The sequence below is a fragment of the Euprymna scolopes genome, chromosome 3 (assembly GCF_053919585.1).
Source record: "Euprymna scolopes isolate OS-2025 chromosome 3, ASM5391958v1, whole genome shotgun sequence".
NCBI classification, from domain to species: domain Eukaryota; kingdom Metazoa; phylum Mollusca; class Cephalopoda; order Sepiida; family Sepiolidae; genus Euprymna; species Euprymna scolopes.
In genome coordinates this window covers 73,335,639-73,363,138 of record NC_136484.1, presented here as the reverse complement: position 1 = coordinate 73,363,138, position 27,500 = coordinate 73,335,639, and the positions used below count along the sequence as shown (strand labels likewise).

Below are 27,500 nucleotides of genomic sequence, written 5' to 3'. Positions count from 1 at the left end.
TAAACTACAGCACGTATACACGGTAAATATATATATATATATATATATATATATATATATATATATATATATATATATATATATACATATATATATATATATATATATATTAAAGTATTTATTTATTTCCCTGCAAATGCAAAATGTCGTTTTTAATGCGAGAGAAAACCAGCTCCCCAAAAAAGGGCACTCTGGAAATATGCAAAAATAAAATTCCCTCATTATAGAAAGATCCCCTCCCCTTCATTGACTAAGGACAATAATTAATTTGAGTGTAGCATAAGAATAGAAACTACACTCTGATCCTGGCCTGTGTCATTATGCTAGATGGCCAAAAGTTTAGCCGATTGACTTAGAATGAGTGCTTTATGCCAAACTTCTAGAGTAAGTTAGCTAATCTCTATTAATTAAAAACTCTGCATCGTATGAATAGCATCATATTTAGTTTATTAATAATAATTATAATCATAATCAGAAGAAAAAGAAGAAGACTAATAATAACGCTATGATATGTTTTTATTAAATTGTTACGTGAAAGTACTAAATAGTCATAAAAATTCTTGTCCATATTCCACGTAAGCACATTTGGAACAAAGTAGAACTGTTATTCTTTTTTAAACATATAATCAAATGAAAGAAAATAAGTAATTGATTATATTTTTACATAAAACAATAAAACGGTTGTTTAATGTATACATAATTTTCTAGCTTGCACTTTTCAAATGCTTGCTAAAATCATATATGCACTGACAATTCTTTGGTTGTTATTCTCAAAATTACCACAGAGACGAATTTATTAACATATAAGTTTTATTTACAATTAAGTTTTTTGTCCATTGACAAGGAGAGAGACAGAGGGGGGGTAGTTGTAGAAGTTGGTTTGTGTATGGCACGCCAATTGAGAAAATGTCAATCAAACTCGACGGTTGTCAGCCTTCTGTCTTCTTTCTTTTCCGTTCCAGTTGTTTATGTTCTGTCTTATATAAACATCAACCGACATACCTGGGAATGTAAATATTAAAATATTACATTCTTCTTTTTTTATTTTGCGTTTTGCAATTTATAACCTGACCTGGAATGTAAACATTTTTTTTTTGTTTTCGTGATAATTACTATTCCGGTTATTTTTATAGGACACAATAATGTAGATCAAATATCCATCTGGAATGTGCGTGTATGCACACCTCTGCTTTCATTAGTGTCGCCACAGCTCCATATCGAACAAGACAAATGCAAAAGTTTTATTGTTATCTTTTTTTTTTAATTATTTGGATTCTTCAAACTACTGTTTTATTCTGAAGTGTCATTTTCACAGCACTTCAGTTGATGTAACCTCCGACCTTCTTCAGGTGTATTTTGTCGAACTCGGGAATGTTTCTGTCGAACTCAGGAATTTAGATAGAATTTTGAACAAAACCCTTTATATACTTCATAAGGTAGCATGCTCTCGTTCCATTAATCATGACTAGAGGTTGTAAGTTATTCACAATTGTATTTTTCCGTCGTACACACTAAGAATTGAACCCCTCCACAGTTCTTCTCTGTCTATAATTTTTACTTCGTTATATAATGGTAAATTTCCATTTTCCCTCCAGATATGGTCAGCAATCCCCGACTTTTCAATCTCTCCACATATTATGACTTTTTGGTGTTCTTCTAACGGGCTTTATGTGCCTGTCAGCGTAAAATAAAACAATCTTGTAATAAACAATAAAACAAACTTACTCCGAAGTTACGACAAGTTATTTTGGGGAAATATCTAAAAAGATATTTACTAAAGAAAACTCCCGGTTTTTATTAAATATTCCCTCTTACACGAGCGATCAGCATAAAAAATGTTATTAAAATAAACAATAACACAGCCGCAATTATTTTTGACAAATTCTTAAAGACTGAGACTTTTGTTTTCAACCCAGTGTGCCACTTTTTTTTTTAATCTTTGTAAAAACTTAAATAGATAGACACGTTTATTTCTTTATCATTGAAATAAAAGCAAAACGAATTTAGTCAGAGTCATAACTTTCAGCCGAGAGTTGTTTTTTTTTTTTTCAAATTAAATTTTACATGTAAGCTTTTCTAAAATTTGAATTTTGTAACACAATAGCAACGTAAAATTAGATCTTTTTAAAAATAGAATAAGTTCCTGAAGACTGAAGCAGAAGCAATGTTTCCAATCCCGTGTGTCTCTTTTGGGGGAATTAGTTTTCCCTAAATTTAAAAGATTAGTGTCTAACTGCTCTCGTGGGGAGACAAGTTAATAATTATTTTTAAAAAATTATTTTCTTTTTCTTCTTCTTTTTCAAAAATTATTGCATAAAGTTCCGTTTTTTGATAACGCGACTCTGGTTCATTTCTAAAAAAAAAAAAAAAGGCCAATGTGCGCTGCTTGTCTAGCCTGCAAAGTTTTCTGAAAGCCGTTCTCAATAAGGGGAGCTTGAAAATAAGAAATGCCTTTCGGAATTACCAACCTCACCATGTCAAGAACGGCATTCAGAATAAACACCCCTAACTTCCCCATGTTAAAAACGATTTAGGAATAGGTACCCTTTGCATGTTGGACAAGCAGCGCACATTAACCAAAAAAAAAATCACTTTTTAAAGATTTTTTAAGTTTCGTCAAACACTTTTTTAAGTTATCATATTATCAACTAATCCTAGTTTTTTTTTTTTTTTGTTAATTAAACTCGAGTAAAAAGCTTTAAACTAAAGATTAAATAAATCCAAATGACTTTTTCTTTAAATTTGATTTTTTTTAACACAAACTATATTCTACAACTTTGAAACGAAAATTTATAACAAAATTTGAAATATCTCACAACACATAAATAGTTGTATTTCTATTTATCTTGTTTTCTTTCTGGCTTAAGAGAAAATATTTTTTTAAAATAGTTCATTTTTGCGAATATCTTTCGGTGTGAAGCTAAAAAGATATTTGCCAAAAATAATCTCGACCGAATCTTGAGTAAATTCGTTTTATTGTTTATTTAAAAAATGCAAGATTTTTTGCACTGACAAACTGAGTCAACAATCACCCGTGTCGAAATTGCTTTGACTTATTAAACTCTTATAATGACCAAGACATTTTTTTTCAATACAGTGTGCAAATTGTTTCAGGCTTTAATTAGACGTACATAAAATCGAGTTTAATTTTTAGCCATGCATGATTAGTAAAACAAAGGCACGACTAATCTAAAAAATAAACTTGTTTATTTTTTTACAAAGACTTTTAACAAAATAAAAACAAAAAAAAAAAAAAACGTGGCACAAAGAATTGGAAAAAATAATATTAAAAATAGTATTTTTTGTAAATGCTTTTTATATGAATCTAAAATATATTTACCAAAAAACCACCTCTCGGTTGCAATTTGTGAGTAACTTCATTTTATTGTTTAGTTTAATGATCCCACAACAGATTTTTTTTACGATATTTTGCACTGATAAACCCGGTAGCTTGCCCATGTAAATGTTGCTTTAATAGCAAATCAGCAGTAGGAGCAAATAATCGTACATTTTGTTACAGTTTTAATAAACCCCCTTATGTACAATCAAAATTTAGCCCAACTTAGTTGTACGATTCAGCTCTTGCTGATTCAAGCAACTTTACACGTTGTTGCTATAAGACAAACATCAGGAGCAGTCAGTCGTACAACGATCATGAATTATTTTGGCCGTACATATTTAGTAAACCGTTCTTCTAACCATACTTTTAGAGGACAACATGTCTCAACTTTGTATAGTTTTCCACTTTTATATGGGATCTCATATACACAGTTCTTAGTCATGATTTTAATCAGATTTAAACCCCAATTGTAATACAATATATAATAAATATTAGATTAAAATAGACTAAGGCTTTTGATATATAACTTTTTTCTAACCTGTAATAAAAAAGAAATCTAAAACAATGGAGGTCAATACGGTCATAATATAATAGCTTTTTGCAAAAATAAAGATGGCTGCCCACATAATATGAAAGCAATATCCTTGATATATATATATATATATATATATATATATATATATATATATATATATATATATATATATATATATATATATAAAAAGCTGAACGTCTGTGTGTGTGTGTCTGGTCACGAATAGGCTCCTATATGGTTGACTATTATAGAAAACTGATCACATGTAATGATAGAAAATATATCGAGACACAGGAATGGTTATGTTTGATCTGGCATAATGATGATTCATTAAAATTGTGGGGTCTGCATACGCGGCTGGTCCACAAAGTATGGAAATAAAAAATTTAAAAATTAAAAAAAAACGTTTACAAGTGGTTTTGATATAGATGTACATAAGAATACTTTGACAAGTATGTTTTAACTTTAATAGGGATGATATAATAAAATTGTGGGGTCAGCGTTCGCGCATGGCCTCCATAGAACGGAAATAGGCACAAACTTTAACAAAGACTTTTCATATCTATTTGCGTAAGTATACTTTGATAATTATGTTTCAGTTTGAAGAAATATGGTATAATAAAATTATTCATTTTATTTCCAGTGAGTAGAGGCGCGAACTCAGACCCCACAATTTTATTATCCCATCCCTATTTAAGTTGAAACATACTTATCAAAGTATTCTTATGTACATCTATATCAAAAACCCTTGTAAACGTTTTTTTTTATTTTTTATTTCCATACTTTGGGGGCCAGGCGCAAACGCAAACACCACAATTTTTATAGAACCACCGATCTGCCAGATCAAACATACCCATTCCTGATCCTCGATACATCTTCTCTCATTATATGTAATCAGTTTTTTAAAATAGTCAACCATATAGGAGCCTATTCGTGACCACACACACACACACACACACACACACACACACACACACACACACACACACACACACACACACACACAGACGTTCAGCTTTATATTATAAGAAAATGTGTGTGTGTGTGTGTGTGTGTGTGTGTGTGTGTGTGTGTGTGTGTGTGTGTGTTGGAATTTTGGAGATGAGGATTGATAATTTGTATTATTTAAATTATTCGAACTACTGTTCTCATCTTGGATGTTATTCTCAGAACGTTTTGACTGATGAAACCTCCTATCTTCTTCATGCATCATGGCGAACTGCACATAGATTTGTGAGTTCAACAAGATGCACCTGAAGAAGGTCGGCGGTTACATCGACCAAAACATTGGACAAATAACATCTGAGATGAAAACATTAGTCCGAATAATCCAAATAATATATATATGTATGCAATACTATTTCAGTAAAAATATTTTCACTCCAGAAATTTATATGGAGATGGGGTATATGCAATCCTTATAACTTATAATCTCGTACCTTTCTCCAGCTCTCCTGGACGTTAGTCCAATCTAATCATAATATGGGAATATATGCGTGTATATATACATACATGTGTGCGTGTGTGCGTGTATATATGCATACATACATGCGCACGTGTGTGTGTGTGTGTGTGTGTGTGTGTGTGTGTGTGTGTGTGTGTGTGTGTGTGTGTGTGTGTGTGTGTGTTTGAATTAGCTGTGTTGTGTGGCTCAAATATCGTGGGACATGTTATGTAGACTAGTGGTTGTCATCTGAATCTTGCAAGAGGCACATATTTCAAATCAAAACAGACTCTTGACATTTCTCAGTTGAATGAAACGTAATCTCTCTTCATGCATAAAGTCTTTCGATAGTTTAGGTCGAGGTTAAGTTGTGTCACCATATTGCTACATATATATATATATATATATATATATATATATATATATATATATATATATATATAATGATGGATTAGATAAGTATGACGACTATTGCATAAGAGTGCTTTAAGATACAGCAGGGGATAAAAAGGCATGACATCTATTATTCACTACAGCTGAGTCAATCAACGTCTGTTTCCTTAAGGTTTTTTTCTCATATGCTTCAACTAGTCTGGGTGACAGACGTTGCCCGGGTGTTTGGAGGTGTGTGTTGAGCAAACAAAAAAGTGGTAGTAGGCAGGCAGGCTCGAACCCGTACCGCAAAGGAGGAAAAGAACGTGAAAAAAACGTGACGTCTTTGCCATTGCATCGATCGTCAAACTGGAAGTGGCGTAAGTTTAAATTAAGATTAGTCAAACGAAAAGAGGGGATGACTTTCGAAAATATCGGTGGAAATAGCGACCCCTCCTTGTAGAAAAGTGCCCAGTTAAGGGTAAAAGAGTGAATGTTTTTAGGAAATATTTCGATATTTGTCGTCGGAAGGGTCGAGCTTTTAAATGATACCGATTTCGTAAAAATCCGTCCACTCTATCGAAAGTTTTAGGCATACATACATACATACATACATACATACATACATACATACATACATACATTCATTTAAACAGACATGTGAGATTTATATTATAGGAGATGATACAAAATACATGTTAAGACATATTTTAGTTTTAGGATTGAGATATGTTTGAAAGAAATTACAACAAATTAATAGAAAAAAATTCATTTTTTTCTATTAATTTGTTGTAATTTCTAAGTAAATGAGCAAATCACCCATCATATGCATATAGTTCTTTCACTCTTTTTCATTGTATGATAATTCAGTCACTCATTTATATTTTTTCATGCTTTGCAAGTATTTAAGCAAAAAGTGACTTTATTTTGCCATATAATTTACATAGTGTTTTCGTACCCACCGTAAACACCTATGTAAATTAGATAGCAAAACAAATGGACTCATTATTTTACATCATTCATGAGAATAATGAAGAAGTAAAGAGAGTTATTATTAGTTTTAGTTTATGCAAGAACTTCTTAATACATATACCACAGTTGATGAAGTTTCATATAAAATCAAAGTGAAACAAATAATGGTAGAATAATAGTCACAAAATGTCTTTTATTCTTTCTTCCTCTCATTCACCTCAAACAAGGCACATTGTCACTTGAGCGTAAGGGGTTATTATTCGAAACCATGTCTACAGATACATTATGTAGGAAATTGAGCAGCGGCATGTCTGTTCAAATTACATTTAAATTTCTGCATGTTAGTACAGTCAAGAAAGCAGGAAACAGGGAAGGAGTTCCAAAGTAGTAACATTCAATGCTTTCAAGACCTTCTTTTCTTTGACAGTTACAAGAAGCCTTCTCAACCACTGATTGTCACAACTAATGAAATCTCTTCATTCGATCTCCTCAGTTTCATAGATTGAACATTGATTGAAACAAATGCATTGAAAACACTGCCAAGGTTGCTGCAAAGAGGGTGGGATCTCTCTACCATGTTAGAAAATTACTTAAACCTGAAAGTATTTATATCTCTACAAGGCCACTATTCACCCATGACGTATTGGTGCCACACCTGGGTTGGTGCAGCTACTACTAGTCTCTCGCTCTTAGACAGGGTCCAAAAAAGAGTCTCCACCTTAATAGGCTCAACATGATCAAACATTCTCCAACTTCTGCCCCATCGGCGAAACGTTACATCTCTGTGCCTCTGTAACACCTATTTTAATGAAATGTGTTCTGACCCCTTCGATGTAAATTCTGTCAACTAAACCGATAAGCAGTAAAATTTCACCCCTAAATACCAGAAAGTCTTCCACTTTAATAGTTTCTTCCTTCAAACTGCTAGACTTTGGAATTCCCTTCCGGATCTTTGCTTCCCTGACTATACTGGCATGTAGAATTAATCTGAACAAACATGTCACTGCTTCACCGTATACATAGTGTCCCTGTAGATTTGGTCTCGAATAGTAGTTCCTTACGCCCAAATGACACTGTGCCTTGTTTGGGAGGTAATAACAGTAAAATAAGTCGTGTGAGGGAAGAAACTATTAACATAAAAGGCTTTCCTACATCTACATTGAAGAGGTGGGATACTAATGCTCATCAAATTAGTTGGAAGCATTTACATCGAGGGAACACAAGTGTCAGAGCACATTCCATTAAAGTACTTGTAAAACAGGCACAGGAATACAACAATGCAGCGATGAGATCGGAGTTGGAGCTTGATTGATAGTCAGACCTATGGCATTGGAAACTGTTTTTATTCTAAGTGACAGATGTATCAGCCCAGTTGTGGCAACAATATTTCATGCATGGGTAAATGGTGGCTTTAAAGAAATAAAGGTAAAGAAATAAGTAGTCTGGTATAATATAAAATTTATAAGCGGTAATTTGTGAATTAAGCATGAGATAACTTGTCTATGGTATCATGAATATCAATGTCGTTTTACAAAAGTTCATGGTGAATTACTTTTCTGTTTTGTTTCTTTATTATTTCTCTATTCATTCTCTACTACAAATGGACATGATACGAGGGGTGTGTAATAAGTAATGCCCCTGACCCACTTCCATTTGTCCGATCTTGCTGAAATTTTGCATGTGCGATGATTTATATCTATACCGGTTATGTGGCAAAGTACAGCTCTGAACTAATTGTGGTTTCTGTTTTACAGGTGTTTGAACTGAGTCAGGTGTGAAATTGAGCCTATTGAATATCGAGCAGTGAGCCGGTTTTTGTATTTGAAAGGACGCACACCACAAGAGACTTTTAATGAAATGAAAGAAACTTATGGTGATAATGCCCCATCATATGACCTTGTAAAACGCTGGTATCATGAATTCAAATATGGCCGGAAGTCTGTGGAAACAGCTCCTAGACATGGTCGCCCCCCCCCTTCTGCCATTGATGAGGCATCTGTCCGTCAAGTTGAGGCTACCATTTTGGAAGATCGGCGCATTACTATTCGCCAAATAGCCCAAGATATCAAGATTAGTACAGCGTCTGTGAAAACTATCATTCATGACCATTTGCATATGCATAAGGTGTCTGCCAGATGGATACCCAGGTTGCTCACACCATTCCAGAAGCGAGAACGTGTTGAGTGCTCGAGGATGAATTTGGAGATGTGCCAAGAAGATGAGTCAAAGTTTTTCAAAAGACTGATTACACAAGATAAAACCTGGGTCCATCACTATGATCCAGAGACCAAAACCCAGTCAATGCAGTGGAAGCACTTGGACTCACCACCTCCAAGGAAGGCAAGAGTGCAGCCCTCCGCTGGTAAGATCATGCTCATGGTCTTCTGGGACCAGGACGGAGTAGTGATGACAGATTTTCTAGCAAAGGGTACCATAATTATAGGAGCCTATTATGCTTCACTTTTGAGGAAATTAAGGGAAGCTATCAAAATCAAGAGGCGGGGCAAGATCAGCAAAGGTACTCCCCTCCTGCAGGACAACGCTCCGGTCCACAGCTCGCATGTCGCCAGATCAGAAGTACAGGCGTGTGGTTATGAAATTCTTCCCCATCCTCCCTACTCTCCTGACCTTGCACCCTCTGACTTTCACCTCTTCCCAGCCATGAAGTTGTTTTTGAAAGGAAAGCGTTTCCCAGATGATGCAGCCTTGATTTATGAAGTCATGTCGTGGTTGGAGGACCAACCTGGTGTTTTCTACAAAAACGGTCTCCAGAGCTGCATCAAACGATGGGAGAAATGCGTAACTCTGGGTTGTTCTTATGTAGAGAAAGACTAATAACTGTGCCAAGTTTCGTTGCTCTACTGCTATGGGAAGTGGGTCAGGGGCATTACTTATTGCACGCCCCTCGTAAGTGAACGGTGGATGCAGCGAACCTACAACCATCGAGTTGACAAGACCACGAATCGATGCATGTAATTGTCTCTCATCAAGTGCCTATTAAATAAGCATTTTCCTGGCAGTTTTAGTCATTTAAAACTGCTTTAAACTTTCACCCTCACTCATTTTTCGACCAAATTTCAAACAATTATTACTGCTTATAGATCACCTTCTCAGCTATATTGTGAAAAAAATTTTTTTCAATTTTCGTTCAGTAAAAAAAAAGTTCTGATGAATTTTCTGGTGTTCAAAACCGTAAAAATATGTAACGAGGCGAGCGACGCTTTTTATGACTGGTTTCCATAGCAACCACGTTGCGTCAGCGACTATTGTTGTTACTAATTTGAAAAGAGAAGTAACAAGTGAAACAGAGAGAATGAAAGAATGAAAGGGAGATAATTGGGGTATTTTATTGAAAGCAGATGAGTGCCGTACATATGTGTTTATGGGGACAAAAAATAATACTGAAATTAAACAAAAAACAAGTGAATTTATGGGAAGCCTGGAAAAATCATGGATTACAATAGAAAAATGTGAAAAATGAAAAGTAATATGGTTAAGCTTAAACATGGAAAAGTAAAGGACCAGTTGTTAAAACTGGAAAAGAAAAGGACAAGATATTCTAGGAAAAAAATATAAAAAATTTATAACTTAAAATATTGCAGCATTAAGATTTTTTAAAATTCAATTTATACCATTATATAATCAATTCTTTTTTTTACTAGAATATTTTGTGCTTTTCTTTTCCAGTTTTAACAACTAGTCCTTTACTTTTTCTTTGTTTTTGTTCCTTTGGGCTCATGTAATTTTCTTTCCCTATTTTTGTTCTATTTCTACTTCAACTTATCTATAGCTGCTTAGTGATCTTTGGTTATATAGATTGGTTTCCGTATGTTAAAGAATAGCCGACTGTTTTTGTAAGTGAGTAAATATGAGATGAGATAGCCGAATATTCGAACTTGCAAATTTGGAATTGAGAATTCCGATCATAAGTTAAAATAATTAATACAGAATGTTATTGAAAATGGAATGTAGAATTACCATTGTTTAATTCACATAAAATAGTTAGATATCTGTTTATTGAAAAAGGAATGTAATGATGTAATTTTGTTTCTGTTAAAGAAATGAAATTAAAATAAGGAATTTAAAAACGAACAGTGGAAAATGTTTGTAAAATGGGTTAATCAAAAATTAGGTTAGAGAGTCGGCTTCGTGAAGACGTGAGGCGTGTCAGGCCACATGTCTGATATGCACGTGTTGGTCATGCAATGACGTCATGAGTTTTCAATATAGTTGGAGCTTGGCAAAGGGTAAGAAGTCAGTCAGTCAGGGGAGAAGAGAGGAGTTAGAGACAGAGCTGACATGGAATCTTAGAAGCGAAGGGGAGAAGAAAGAATCATGGAAAGACTTGAATTCCTTGATGCAAAGCCATTGACTGGTCGGAATGGAATAAACGAACAACTTCATATTTTTATATCTGCATCTTCGTGTTATGTTATTCAACAGAAGGTATTGTCAATTTATATTATGAGAACTTTGTGAAAATAATCATCTCAAAAATAGGTAAAGAAATATATGTGTCAATGTTATAGAAACACTCCCATTCACAGAACTGTCAAACGGTATAAATGTCAAACGCACTATCTCTCGGTCTATCTATCTATCTATATATCAGTCTCCTCTCATTGTGTATTACATGCCAGCGGCTCTTCTGTATTAACATGTACCCCTGTCACTTTATATATAAGACCTGTCTCTATCTCACAACATGAACGCTCTAAGACTCTCTTACTGACAGGAACAACAAATACATACGTCATCCCTTCTAAAATAACACCCAGTATGCAACTCGTATTCAAGGATTTTTCTTAATATTTCATGTTTTCATAATTGATCTCAATCTTCCCTTAGATTCCAATTTCTCCTTATCATTTTTTTTTTTTTTTTTTTTTTTTTTTTCATTTTTCTTCCGGACTGTTCCCAGTGTCCAAAGGGATTTTTGGTACTATATTGATTTTCTTACTATTTCATATTCCTTTCAATTTTCTACCAATTCTATGAATTTTCTCCGTTTTAATGTCACCGTGATCTTCAGCCTGTGAACTTCTGGATGGCAAACTGTACAATTTAGCAGGGTTTTTCTTTTCTGTTAACCATTATCATGTCCGTTCTTCTTTCTGTGATGAGATTGTCCATTTGTACTACTATGTCCCAGAAGATTTTGTGCTTTTAATTTTCTATTACTTTCTCTCGTTTGTGTCAGTACCATTTCTCTGCATGTTCAAAGTGCATGAGTTCACATAATTCCTAGTAAGCGACCTTTCTATACAATTGTGTTATTTTTTTGTATTCTTCTTGGACTAGATTTTTTGCATTCACTTTTTTCCTTGGCTTTGTTTATTTTAGCTTTGATGTAGTTCGTTCAGATCACACTGTTCTGGATAGTTGTCAATAGCGATTCTATTTCCCTATTCATGTGTCTTGTTCATAGTCGTATTAAGATATTTCTATACATCTCTTCTCTAGCCAGTCTCATAAATCGTTCGTGTAGCTGCTTCTCTTCCTGTTTTTTTTTTTGTTTTTTTTTTTTTAAACCTTTTTACTTCCAATTTCTATTCAGTACTTACTAGAAGTTCTCATACAGTTAGGCATCAGTGATTGCTCACTGATAATAACCGGCGGTTGCTCTGGAGTCTGAGTGACAAGAAGACTCCTCAGATTTACAGTAATCTCCACTTTTTTTTTTAGATAACCATTGCAAAGGATTTTGCAGTATCACAACAGCTGCTTACCATTGATGTCTCGTTGGAAACAACAATTGGTCTTCTCTGGTATTTGAGTGACTCAATGTCCCAGTCCTATGCACATACTGGCAGTGGAGATTTAGTTAGTGCTCGCTCTCCTCGGTCTTTCCAACCTCCATTACTCTTCACAATCATTTCGTGTGCTATCAACCGAGGCTGATGCCACTACGTTTTTAAAAGACTGAGGTAAATTAAGTGGTTTGCCGTTTTGTCCATATAGCCTATTATTATTATTATTATTATTATTATTATTATTATTATTATTATTATTATATTATTATTATTATTATTATTATTATTATTATTATTATTATTGTTATATAACCACTCTATTTAACATGCCATGGTTTAGAACAGTTTAATGCTCAATACACACCATTTATGGAATTTAGTGATTATACTTCATCATAGATATATGCACACATGAAGACATTAAAACACTTCTGCAATTATAATACACTGCTAGTTAATGCTTCTATTAATAATCTACTTTTCTGCTTGTGTAAAGTGCCGCCTTTGTGTTAGTGATCTAGTGATAAAAGAGTTAAAGTACATGAAGTCGCATATCGGACTATGTATTCCTTGTTGCAACCGCACGGTTTGGAGACGAATTATCACTCTTAGTAAAAATTAAAAAAATAAAAATAATAATAATAATAAACATTAAATTTTTTTTAAAGTAAACACTGTTTGCTTCTTTTTTAAAATCAATTTTGTCTATAGATCAGTTTCTCTCTCTCTCTCTCTCTCTCTCTCTCTCTCTCTCTCTCTCTCTCTCTCTCTCTCTCTCTCCTTTCATGTTCCTACAAGTTAGGCTGTGATTGACATTTTTCGTAATTCTTACAAATACGGAGGAGTTACAACAAAGGAGAGACATTCCTCGTTTCTGTGCTGCCGTTTGAATAACAATATGGTTTCAGATGTGAAGGTTCACAGGTCAGACGGAATTTGTTTATATTTTATGATTGCAACAAACTTGGGTGCGGCCCGAAAAGGTGTTGTTGTTGTTGTTGTTGTTGTTGTTGTTGTTGTTGTTGTTGTATTTTAATTTACTATAAATTAATGTAGTTAACTTCCCCCTTTAGTCATGTAATCTGATATGTAGAGCATTATTCTTATATTACGAATGTACATCGTCTGACGAAGAGTATTATACTCCGCCAGTGTTCATATGTGTCCATATTTCATATAAAATAATGAATCGGTGAAGTTAAAAAGAAAAATAAGAAAGAGATAAAGAAAACTGGAAACTTTTATAAAAGAAGAAAAGAAAAGCATATAAATCAGTATCGTAATAAAAATCAAAATCTAAGAAAACTTGGAATTGATTTCACTCCCTAATTTGTTTGACGGGGCGAATATATATATATATATATATATATATATATATATATATATATATATATATATATATATATATATTGCTCTTTTGATTATTATTATTATTATTATTATTATTATTATTATTATTTGTTTGTTTATTTTTATTTTATTTTTTGTTTTTATAGTAGATTATTATTATCATTATTATTATTATTATTATTATTATTATTATTATTATTATTATTATTATTATTATATTTTTTTATTTGGTACTCAGTGGTTCTCGCCCTCAAGCCTGAGTGACAATAAGATCTCTTAAACTTTTCATTGCTTTCCTCTTCTTTCAATAACTTTCGCATAGCATTTGGCATTTTTGCAATATCATTGATTTCTTGCTGATAAAGTCCGTTGGAATTTGAATGGTAATAAGCCTTCCATTAGAATCGTGAATCTAATACGGCATTTGCTCTTCCAGTGGAGGTCTTGATGGTGCCTCACTCTTCACGGACATTTTCTGTGGCATCGACCAATGCTGGTGCCACCATGTGCTGCGTTGTTGTTGTTGTTGTTGTTGTTGTTGTTGTTGTTGTTGTTGTTGTTATTGTTGCTGCTGCTGCTGCTGTTGTTGTTGTTGTTCTTCTTCTTCTTCTTATTATTATTATTATTATTATTATTATTATTATTATTATTATTATTATTATCCCCTGTATAATAAAATGATTGCAGAAATTCCCCTCTGGACCAAAGTACAGTAGGTTTGCAACAACAGATGCCACATACAAATTTAATATGTCTACACTATTTCACTGACCTTTCACTCTTATGTAACTTTAGAACGCTATTATGGACGCATTTAGTCATTATAATAAAATGCTACATTGAATCCTATGGAGCAACACCATCACAATCGCAACATCTTCAGAGAAAGGATTTCCTATTTTTCCTCTCTAGATATTTAGTCCTCTTACCACGCCAGTCAACAAGGGAAGGAAATCTAAACTTATAACAGATCATGTTTTTACACCCGTCGTAACTGGATCATAAACAACAGAATACCATAAATAGACATTCCATAAGCTTTTCCTTTTCCGATTCATAAATAATAATAATGGGTCCCTAGCCATATTCCGCCCATTCTGATTGGCTGAGCTCTGAACATTCTGATATTCCGGAATTCGATTATTTCCTATATAAACGAACGGTTACTAAAAAATACAACATAGCGTCACTAACAAACATATTATTCCGCACGGCTTCAAATCAATTAAATGCTTGAATTATTTCAGTCGTTTGTGTGTGCGTTTTTTGTGTTTTTGTTTTGTGTGTGTGTGTGTGTGTGCGGGCGCTACTAATCACTAATACCCGCTTTGTAGTTTGCATACTGCTGCTTCCTATATTGCTGTGTATTAAGGGGTTACTCTCTACATCTCTCTCTCTCTCTCTCTCTCTCTCTCTCTCTCTCTCTCTCTCTCTCTCTCTCTCTCAATGCTCGTAACGCTTATTACAATTTGTGTACGAGTATGCCTGTGTCCGTGTGTTCGGTTTAGCGTGCGCCTTAATAAAAAAAAATAATAATTTCGTTGTCGAGCATATCAAACGAAACACGCGTTCTTGCTGTTGATAGAGAATCGTTTATTTAACTAGAATTTAAATGAAAATAATAAAATAAATAAATAAAATCGACTGTTTTTTTGGGGGGGGACGCGGTGTAAATCGTTTTTTCTTTTTTTTTTTCTTTTTTTTTTTTGTCTTCTCTTTTCCGACTATTTATTACGTACGAAGAAGTGGTAATAAAACTTGAATATGTACAAATAAATGTTATCAAAGGCTAGATAAGTTACTCTTCTACCTATTTGATTAAGTCTATAGTGTTTTTAGTCAGAATACGGCCACCAAATGGCCGCTACTGGACACTTATGTACGCAAACACTTCTTTCCACTTAAATCTTTGCTTTCCAACTAATAAAATAAATAAATACAATCAACTGTATTTTTACCGAATTATTTTGCGTTTAATAAGGAGTTGATTAGAACAAATAAAACATTGCAAACGAAAAAGAAGTTTTGACTAGATTCGTTCATTTGTTAGATTTAAATTTAACTTCGTGTGAAATATTTATTTTAATTATTTTCTTTTTCTTTTTTGAGTAATCATGGTGATGTTTCCTCGAGTTTTACTGACAGCAAATTTCCCCAAATTTCCAGTTCTCTCCACATCTTTTAATAACCATTACTAATGATTTTGTGTTATCGCAACAGCCGCCTTGCATTTATTTCTCTCTGGCAACGACCATTGGTCATCTTTGAGATCTGGATGCCAATGAACCTCGCCAAGGTATCAGTACTCTTTGCATACTTTGATTTATAAGAAATTGGAAATAAAATTCAAATTACTCGATTTTTGTTTAAAAAAAATCAAATCCTTGGCATTATAAGAGAAGAATCCTCAGCTAAATCATCTTGAAAAAAATAGATTCTACTCTTTTAGACGATTGTGCCTGAAAAACCTTGGTAAAAAAAAAAGAATTTAGAGTTAGAGAAATGGCGAATCATTTGGTATTAAATTTATATCCGAAATTGATTCTGTACTTTTTAAATAGCAAAAATGTTGTTTGGTTCAAAAGCTGTACCCGAACAACAGACTACACTGTGGTTTTAATTGATTTCCTATGAAAAATTGAAATCTTGAAGTTTGTGTCAAACAAAAGTTTTATTCGTATTATTTGGATTTATCGGACTACTGTTCTCATCTTGAGTGTGATTTTCACAACGTTTCGGTCGATGTAACCTCCGACCTTCTTCAGGTGTATCTTGTCGAACTCGGGAATGTTTCTGTCGAACTCAGGAATTTGGATGGAATTTCGAGCGGAACCCTTTATTTACTTCACGGGGGTAGCATGCTCTTGTTCCATCAGCCATACGAATAACCAATCCTTATCTCAAAAATCCAGAAAAGTGTTATTCTAATTAAGTGAAAATCAATGTTCCCAGCTAAAGTGTAGCAACCGCTACAAACGGCCGGGAAAATCTTCGACAGAGACATTGTAATGTCTCTGTCGAAGATTTGTCCCGGCAATCGCCATTTCCAACACGCATGCGTATGAAGTATGCATAGGCATACAACATCGTAATTTGCCCATCCGCACACATGCGATGAAGGAACTATGTTGCATTTCACGTGCAGACTGGAATGTTCTAAAAAAATGCATATATAAGGTTCTTTCCATGAAAATCAAACCAGTCCAGGATACAGTTTTACGAGTAAACATCACCGTTGCCCGTCAACGGCGCATATCCTTGTGGGACGTTAAAATCACCCAACATGACTTTGCGCGCGTCATGCAGCTTAAATTTTCACTATGAAAAGTTACCATATCGAGCAAGAATTATTTTTTCTTTTCAAGAAATTACTGTTTTCTTAACACACATACGCACGCATCGCGCTTATATAGTTCAATGACTTTCTCCCCTCAGAAAAGAATCACATATGTCGCTCTGTTGAGAATCAGTAATCATAAACTTTAGCCTTTTTCCACGAGATACTTATTAGCAAAGACTGTCTTATAAACATTCGTTGCAAAAAACTTGGAATGATTTGAATTACATGTTTCTTAAACATGGAAATAAATGTTGTTATTTCATCCCAATACAGCGATCTCGAGTTGTCGGATGTTGTTTTTCCAATGTTATTCACGTCTTTTTATTTTATATGCGTGTGGATATGATTCGGTGGAAGCTTTCTGTAAATCAGAGATCTCATTAAATTTACCTTTAACAGTCCCGGTGATATTCTACTACTTTCGACTTCTGTACATTCCTGCACCTGCAACCTTGATCTAAAAAAACCGATAGATCCCGATTATGAATTGGTGAACACCGATTCGGCGATTCACACCCCATAACCTATAAAAGTATCCCACCACCCTATCCTCTAAAATTACGAGTTTTGATTTATTACTAAATGCTTCAGATTTTTCCCCTTACAAACAGTAAATGTAAATGATTTGGAAAGACCGAACTGTGTTTATCGAAAAAAAATTAAAGCATTTAGTTGTTCATTTTCTTGATTTACCACGGAATTTAATAATACGGGCTTTTTGTTGATAATCGCCGATTCAGTTTTGTTTTGTTAAACGTAGTTGACAAAATATTGACATGGCGACCACAGAAGCCATCTTGTAAGTACTTTTTTTGTAGTTTACTCTTTGTTTTTAATGTTTCGTCTTTTATTGGATGCGATTTTGTTTAAGAACTAGCAGGGCTACCCCTTGTTACCCAGACAAATGGACGACAATATAAAAGTTTTACAAAAGTGTGTGTAACGTCTTTCTTTTAAAATCTCTTTACTTTTCCCTTTACCTGACTTCTTTTCTCACACACACGCACACAGTCTGAAAACTTGTTCAATATAATGGAAAGAAAAAAGAAAGAAAACAAAAAAGAAAAATACGGTTAACTGACTGACTGCGTTACCTAGTTTCACTGTTGTTTTTAAAACAACTACCAGTAAGAATGATAAAAATCGTACCCCGCATTAATTTGATTTCTGGTGAATTAAAAGGAATGAATATTACATTAGTTTTCACCACAAACATATAGAAACGTTTGGCTTTCTTTCCAAGACTCACGATCGCCATTCTGTGTGTTCTGTTTTCTTGAGTACAACATACGTCAGTTAAGATAAACAATATAAAAACGTAATAATTAAGAGTTAAATTTACATATATTTGTTCTTGCATGCACAAACATGAATAAGATATATGAAATATGATACATAAAGGAGGTGAAAACCCCAGAGGTAATTAGTAATGGTGAAGCTACTTAAATGTCCCACCATAATCGAAATACACGTATTTCCCGGGTAAACGAATAGAGAGAGAGAGAGAGAGAGAGAGAGAGAGAGATGCATTGAAAATGTATAATATGACTTACTTTGTTAATGATGTCTAGACGTCTAGACGGCTGCTACCAGAAAAAGCTATGTAAAGATGGTGAGCTGTTTTCTGGGAGTCTTATGTGGCTGGAACCAGAAAAGAGAGAACTTAAAGATGCCAACTATGAAAGACGTGTGATGCCAACAGCCTCAGAGTTATGAAATTCGTGTAATTATGATCTGCTCAGAGCATTTTCGATGGCTTCTAAAGACCAGGCAGAGGAAAGAAAATATCCGGATCTATATTTCAGCATGAGAGTGGAATGATATATTTTTGACTTCAGGAAATACTAGAGTGCATTCTCTCCTTGAAGAGTAATGATCAGCGAAGATCACTTCGATAAAGTCAAAGGAAAATCACTCTCTGATAATTCTGAATCAACAATGAGAACTAGTTTGGTTTTAGACAGAATGGTAGAATTGGAACGGGAGGAATTAGAAGGAATGGGACTTGTTAAAATTCTCGGAGTCGGAGTCAGACTTTTCAATCCTAAAAAAATATCAACAGACTGCCTGAATATTCGAAAACGTTAAATATTCAGAGTAGGATATTTTGAAATTCAAGGAATTGGAGGCAAAATTTTTTGAAATCCTACACTGTCCAGATGTGCTTATTTTTGCTATAACTTCCAAACTTGAGTAAAAAGGTAACAAACAAAAATAAGCAATACCATTCGTTTGAATAAGCAAGTTACAGAATTTTGACACGCTTTTTGGATAGAATCAAAGTGGGGTATCTGTTTTGATGCTACACTTCATTTGTTCTGTCCTGAATCAGTGAAAAGAAATATTTATTTTGTCTTAATACAGAGTGCCCACTTTGGGAAACTGGATTGTCCCACACATTAAAAACAGATCTTGTGTCTAACTAACTCTGTCCCGATGAGGAGGCAAGTAAATCGGGACTTGTTTCGTCCTTTATGTATTCATTCTTTATTTTGCGGACTGTTATCATCATGTTCATAGTTGTTGTTCTTTCATCACGTTTTGGCCAACTCATCCTCTGGCCTTCTTCAGGTGATTAACTGAAACAGGATAGGAATGCTGTACCTTGTAACTGTACCCCCCAGTAATTACTACCTTCCATAGTTGTTGTTATCTCACCATGTTTTTTTGGCCAGCTAATCCTTTGGCCTGCTTGAGTAGGAATGAAACTACTATCTTTAGACAATGCTCACATGGAACCATAGTGACTCAACGCCTCTATCCACTGCGCTAAAGTTGACCGAAACGCGGTGAAACAACAACAAGAAGAACTATGAAGATGAGGATAACAATTCGCAAAAAGAATGAATACACAAATTATGAAGCCTCATTTCAAAGGATTCATTTCATCCTGTTTCATTGATGTTGGTTTTCCTGATATAATCAGATGCTCACACTACAGACCATACAAAGGTTATCAACATCCCTAATGAGATCGGTCCTATGCAAATGACAGAACTCGCACTCTACATACCGAGCTACGCCATCCACACTGGTATCAACTTTGGCACTGGAGTCTTGCATTTGGTTAATTTATTTTCACCATGAAGTTAAATTTAAGCAACAAGCGAATATATCGGTCTCAACCAAATTAGATTCATTGTTATCAATAAGGCCAGAATAGTTATCAGGATTCTTCCAAGAGAAGCCCTCAAAATAGTCAATTTTATTTCAAGATCTGCATCATGTATATCAAATTATAACTGTGCTTTCGTTTATAGCAGCATGGTGGGAAGAGTCTGATTAGTCTAACCGACAAGATTTCAGTCAAGTTCAAATCCTATCAACTTTTATTTATTGGTCACAAAGTATATGATGTCATTTTAGGTAGACTTATACACTTTCAAAATCTACTATGATCATTTATCTAAATAGACGAACGCAAAAGTTGGGTCCATTTTTCACACTAATCATAAAGTCAAAACGCTCGATTTTATATATATGTGTGTGTGTGTGTGTGTGTGTGTGTGTGTGTGTGTGTGTGTGTGTGTGTGTGTGTGTGTGTGTGTGTGTGTGTGTGTGTGTGTGTGTGTGTGTTATATAGCAGTCAAAAAGTAAACTTTGGTATGACCAGATCAGGCTGTCTGAAGATATTGACTTCCTGAATTAAATGCACTAAACATTGATATTATTGTTTATTCTGTTCCCTGGCAAAACTCAATCATGTTCTGTAAAGCCAAAAAAATGCAAACAATAATTTTTCACTAAAAAACAACCAAACTTAACACCATGAATAAATATTTAAAGATATAAAGAACTCGAAGCATAAAAACACTTTTTTTTTCTAAAATTACCGAATTTAACATTAAATAAACTGTAAAGGGTTGATATGCTGTAAAACAAAACAGCCAAAAACCAGAAGGTAAATTAATTTGCATATTGGTTTAAAAAAGGGACATTTTGTCAATTAACGCTTATTTGTTAATGTTCTATTTTTAATTCGATGAGTGTTTTGATTTTAATATAACAAACAGGTTTTACAATATCGTTTTATTTTATAGACAAATAATTAATATTTGTGATCACATGTTCTTTTCTTCAGAGGGATTAACTTGATTTTCGACAGGCTGCAATCTATTTCTAAATTGCATATGAATAATCCAATGGATTTCTTTCTTTTCCTTTCTTGTCAACTTTAAAAGCCAAACAAATTTGCATCACAATTATCACAATGTTAATGTTTATTCATCTGTATGAATAAATGAAAAAGATTTTCTTTCATGCTTACAACGAAGTTATGAATGAAATATTTATTATCTTAAATTAATGTTACAAGTATTTCAAGTAGCTAAATTTGCAAAGACAAAAGCCAGTTTGTACATTAACATTGTTGGAAAAGAATCTTTAGACTATGAGTAAAATAGCAACTTGCGTTCAATTAATTGCGCACAATAGATATTATGTTTTGTCATTACATGACTCCAAAAAGGTTAAATTGCAGTGAATTCTCTGTGTGATTTACTGATAAAATAAATAGTTCTATGCTTACAATCCGTTCTAGCTTTGTGGCATCTTTTCACCGGACGATGCCAGCACACTGGTCCTGCTAGTTATTTCTAATGTGCTAAATATATGACGTAATTTTAAACGTCACGTGTGCGTTAATCATTATGATCATCTTATTCAGTTTATCATCCGGTTTACGTGCTGACATGTGTTGAAGTAAGAAATACTATGAGAAAGAAAGATAGTTTGAATATGATTGGATGCTCCCACCCCAGATTGGATGCTCTGGGCCACCTTTCCATGCTTCCACCCACCTCGTCTGCACACCAATTCCAAATAGGTGACATATAGCATGCTCAAACCATTGGAGGCACATATGCAGTAGGTCTGGTCTCATTCAATCAATGATAACCGAGCCAGTCGAACACCATCGAAGAATATTACATATATGATTGATATGTTGGCAAATGTTATGTTCATTAAATTCGTCTACACAGGATTAACCATGGCATTTTATTCTTCTTGGGAATTCGACAACTGCTTCTTGCATCATAATTAGACGTAAGAAGAAAAGATAAAAGCTTATCAGTTTCTGATAGTTGCATCAAAATCGATTTTTTCTCATTTTTGCTTTTATTTTTGAAAATTAGTGTTGTAAGTTTGTCGATCTTTCTAATTAACTCTTCGGGTTAATTAGCCTCGGAAAATGATTTGGTTTTGTAAACAAGGACAAGAACTTTATTTAAAAGATCCCGGCAGTCTGGTTAGGATGTTATTAAAATGGAAAGAATGTTAAATATTCTCTTTATTTCTGATTGGTTTTAGATTTAACATCCAAGGTGTTGTTTAGAATTTAGAATTTATGACCCAAAGATAACTGATAATCAATGTTTTTTTATATAGTTGATTTACAAAACAGATTAGAAACGGCTTATGGAAAAATAATCCATTTTTTTTTTTTTCTTAAAATGAAATTGAATTTCAGGCTATATCAATCTCATATATGTCAAGGGAGATTCAGTCAAATTGTTTATTTTTGGGGTCAATGTTATTATTCTTTCTTTTTGTTTTCATATATATATATATATATATATATATATATATATATATATATATATATATATATATATATATATATATATATACTAACAGCAAAAGTACCCGTCGTTGATTGGGTTCAAAAACAGCCTACAGAAAATGGACTCTGATTTATGAAAGTATGAAAAGGAAGGATTGTAAAGAGATAGCTTCGAAGTTGGGGGTATCAAAACCAAAGCAAAATATGATGAAAGTAAAAATAAAATAGATAAACCCCATAATTTATTATACCATACCTGTTCACACTGAAACACTTATCACAATATTCTGTGGATCTATATTACAAAAACCTTGTTAAACTTTGTGACATATTTACATTCTATGGAGGTCAAGCGCAAACGAACACCCCATAATTTTATTATATCATATTTCTTCAAACTGAAACATAATTATCAAAGTATACTTACGCAGATAGATATGAAAAGTCTTTATTAAAGTTTGTGCCTATTTCCATTCTATGGAGGCCAGGCACGAACGCAGACCCCACAATTTTATTATACCATCCTTATTTAAGTTAAAACATACTTATCAAAGTATTCTTATGTAAAACTATATCAAAAACACTTGTAAACGTTTTTTTTAATTTTTTAATTTTTTATTTCCATACTTTGTGGACCAGGCGCGTACGCAGACCCCACAATTTTAATGAATCATCATTATGTCAGATCAAACATACCCATTCCTGTGTCTCTACATCTTCTATCATTATATGTGATCAGTTTTCTATGATAGTCAACCATATAAGAGCCTATTCATGACCAGACACACACACAGACGTTCACTTTATATTATACTAGCATGGGTGCCCGGCGTTGCCCGGGTGTTTGGAGGTGTATGCTGAGCAAAAAAAAGGGGTAATTTTTTAAACTTTGACCCCTATTATGACCCCTGAAAATTTATTGTTTTGGCCTCAAATCAAGTTATTAAGTTAGATCCATGTCCACGGAACCTATATCTAAAATGTCAAGGGTGTAGACCCAAAATTGTCGGAGAAGTTTGCTAGAGTTCTCAAAGCTCAAATCGTTTAACTTTGACCCCTTAATCGCCAAATTTCTGGCTAAAAACCGATCACATAGATTTTTCAAAATCTCAGTACCCTGTATAATTTCGAGTCTGTAAACTAAAAATTCACAGAGTTATTTCGTTGGGAAATGTACACAGACACACACACACACACACACACACACACACTTTCACTTTTATAGATATATAGATTTAAAATTTGAGTCTGACAGAATGACAAAGTGATATTGCAAACCGATATATTAAACAAACGAACTTCAAAGAGACAAATGAACACATAAGTAAAAAAAATTTGTATTAGAAAACATTTCTTGATTATTCCACGTTTTTTTTACAGACCTGACGACTGAGGTTCGCTCTTAATAAAAATTGTTTTTTTTTATAGTCTTAATTTTGACTTCCTTTTTCATAAAAAACTAAAAAAAATCAAGAAGGAAAAGAAATTTAATTTTATTCTTTTTTCATTAATTTCTTTCTGTGCAAAGCAATTCTTTCAAACTTAATCTGTTTCCAAAATGTTTTTATTTCATTCCCCTCCCCCTTCATTCATTTTCCTCCGCATCCTGGCAAGTATTAAAATAAACCATTTATAATATTTATTTATGGATTTATTTACTTATCATTTCTTTTGTATCGGTAAAAGAATTCCATGCACCCACCATGTTTAAGTTTGGGAGTAAAAAATGTACGATGAACAGAAGGATATGGAAAATAATGTATATAAATACGCAATCATAGGTCATTATAAACATCATATATATTTTTACAGACAGCGTTACAAAACTTCCAAATTGGATTGAAATAAAGAACACGATGATTTATACTGAAACTCATCTAATATTAATAATAAAAAAATAATAAAAAAAACACAAGTTGTTTGTTTAAGTATTATAAGCAATTGAATATTTCGTTGTATTATAGATTTTAAAGAGTAGAATGCGGTCTTTAATTACTTATAAATTACATTTTTTTAAAAAGTGAAGGAACACGATTTGATTTGTAGTAAACTTGAAGTTTATTTAATAGAATTAAATGAAAATTATGCATGTAAGAATATGAATATTTGAAGCAGAACACAAGCAAAACATTTGATATGAGTTAAGACAATACACAAATATTAAAATTAAACAATTTTTTTAAATCAAAATGATTTTTTAAATCAAAATGAATGTTTTTTAATCGAAATGAACAATATTTTTTTAAATCAAAATGAATATTTTTTTAAATCAAAATGAACCACAATATTTTAAAATACAAATGAACCACAATATTTTTTCAAAATCAAAAACAATATTTTTAATGGGTTTGTATTACTGTACACATAGATTCGAAAAAGTTGCCAAAAACAAATATATAACAAATAAATGTTATCAAAGGCAAGATAAGTTACTTTTCTACCAAACTGGATATATTTTTCGTATTTTTATTGAATGTAACATGTTTATTCAGCTCGAAAACCATACAGTGTTTACCGATGTATTGGAAAATTCAAGATGGCGTCTTAGTCCCTCTTTAACACGGTAAGTTTGGGAAAAGGTGTTATAAATAAAAAAACTGAATAAAATACTGTTAAAAACTCGCTCAATATGTTACCGTGACATAGGTTGACATATTCGGCGGGTTTTTAATAGTATTTTTTCTAGTTTTTATTTATAACACCTTTTCCCATACTTACCGTGTTAAAGAGGGAGTGAGGCGCCATCTTGAATTTTCCAATAAATCGGTAAAAACCGTATGGTTTTCGAGCTGAATAAACATGTTACATTGAATAAAAACACGAAAAATATATCCAGTTTGGTAGAAAAGTAACTTATCTTGCCTTTGATAACATGTATTTGGGTACTTATGCAGAGAGTGATCCGGACGTAACTCACCGGACGCTCGGCTTGCCCCGTAAAACGACGTCAACAGCTGGAGTTAGCCGAGCGTCGGCGAGGAAAAGCAAGCCGAGCGTCGGCGCTGAAAACATAACAAGAAATGAGAAACCTACCTTAATGTAAAATTTGTTAAAACTTTTATTTACTGTACAAATTTTTTTCGTTTTTTTTTTTTTTTTTTTTGTAAATGTAAAGTGTTTTTTATATACAAGAAAGTTATGTTTTTTTTTTTGAAGAAGAAGAAACAGCGAAAAAAAAGTAACAAGCAAAATTTGTTTTTTTTTACAAAACATGTTTTTTTTGGGGTGTTTTTTTTTAGGGTTAGGGTTATTTTTTTTTATTTTTTTAAGAATAAACAGCGAAAAAAAAAGGTAACAAGCAAACTGTTTTTTTTTTTTTTGTACAAAACATGTTTTTTTTTTTGTTGGGTGGTTGGTTAAGGAAAAACCTGGTAAAAGAAAAATGCGAGGAATATTTACTGTTGGTATTTCCTCAGACTGTTGGAGGGCATCACACGACTATGAGGGACAGGTTTTCTTTTTTGCAAGCAAACTCCTTTCCTGACAAAATTCCAGGACACCCGCTGCTGTTTGCAATTTTTCCGACAAATATGTTAAGTTCATATTTCCTTCCATAGGTACGCAATTTTAAGGGTTGTTAAATAAATCTGAAATTGTAACGGTTGTTGTTAAATAAATCTGATTCTGTACTGTTTTACTTTCTTTTCTTCTTTTTCCTTATTGTCGTCTGCTGCTTTGAATTTTTTTTCTTGCGTCGCGCACGCGCGTAGCGTTGACAACCGTTGAACTACATCGGCGACGCTCGTTGAAAACCGTCGAACTACATCGCCGACGCTCGGCTAACTCCGGCTGTTGACGTCGTGCTACGGGGCTAGCCGAGCGTCCGGTGAGTTACGTCCGGATCACTCTCTGCATAAGTACCTGTATTTGTTATATATTTGGTTTTTGACAACTTTTTCGAATCTATGTGTACAGTAATACAAACCCGTTTTTCGAGCTGAATAAACATGTTACATTGAATAAAAACACAAAAACTATATCCAGTTTGGTAGAAAAGTAACTTATCTTGCCTTTGATAACATTTATTTGTTATATATTTGTTTTTTGGCAACTTATTCGAATCTATATGTACAGTAATACGAACCCGAAATGAATTTAAGACCACGAGTGAAATGAGAAAATGAAGAAAATCACATTTACTGTGTGTGTTTACTGTTTATATAAGTCAGCGGGTTTGGTTGCCATAACAACGTGACGGTAGTGAACGTGTGTGTGTGTGCGTGTGTGCGCGTGTGCTTGCTAGTACTACTACTAAGTTTGTAGGAGCGTTTGATTCGTGTAGTTTAGTTTCGTATATAAGTTTCGTATTTTTTTAATTTGTAAATAACAAGTTATCAAAAAATTAAACCCTTCCAAGATGGACAATAAATAAAGCCATAATATTTTATGGTAAAGGTAAGAGCGTAGAAACCATTGTTTTTTAGGAGATGTGATTATTGGATTAACCAATCAGAAATCGTCTGTGGCACACACATCTCTGTTTTTATAGATATATAGATAGATAGATATATTTGTTTTTTGGCAACTTATTCGAATCTATATGTACAGTAATACGAACCCGAAATGAATTTAAGACCACGAGTGAAATGAGAAAATGAAGAAAATCACATTTACTGTGTGTGTTTACTGTTTATATAAGTCAGCGGGTTTGGTTGCCATAACAACGTGACGGTAGTGAACGTGTGTGTGTGTGCGTGTGTGCGCGTGTGCTTGCTAGTACTACTACTAAGTTTGTAGGAGCGTTTGATTCGTGTAGTTTAGTTTCGTATATAAGTTTCGTATTTTTTTAATTTGTAAATAACAAGTTATCAAAAAATTAAACCCTTCCAAG

General features: G+C 33.3%; 1 protein-coding gene across 5 annotated transcripts in view; it reads left to right on the top strand.

Moving 5' to 3' along the window:
- The window catches only part of LOC145256206 (tumor protein p53-inducible protein 11-like), a 793,782-nt gene that overhangs the window by 187,817 nt on the left and 578,465 nt on the right, over positions 1 to 27,500 (top strand). The window contains exon 1 of one of the 5 annotated variants that reach the window (XM_080114846.1): positions 13,300 to 13,340. The exons of the other annotated variants lie outside the window; for them this stretch is intronic. Coding sequence (XP_079970972.1) covers positions 13,315 to 13,340 — 26 coding nt within the window. The 5' untranslated portion in view covers positions 13,300 to 13,314. Of the gene's footprint in view, positions 1 to 13,299; positions 13,341 to 27,500 lie in introns of those variants that run through there. 5 annotated transcript variants of the gene reach the window in all.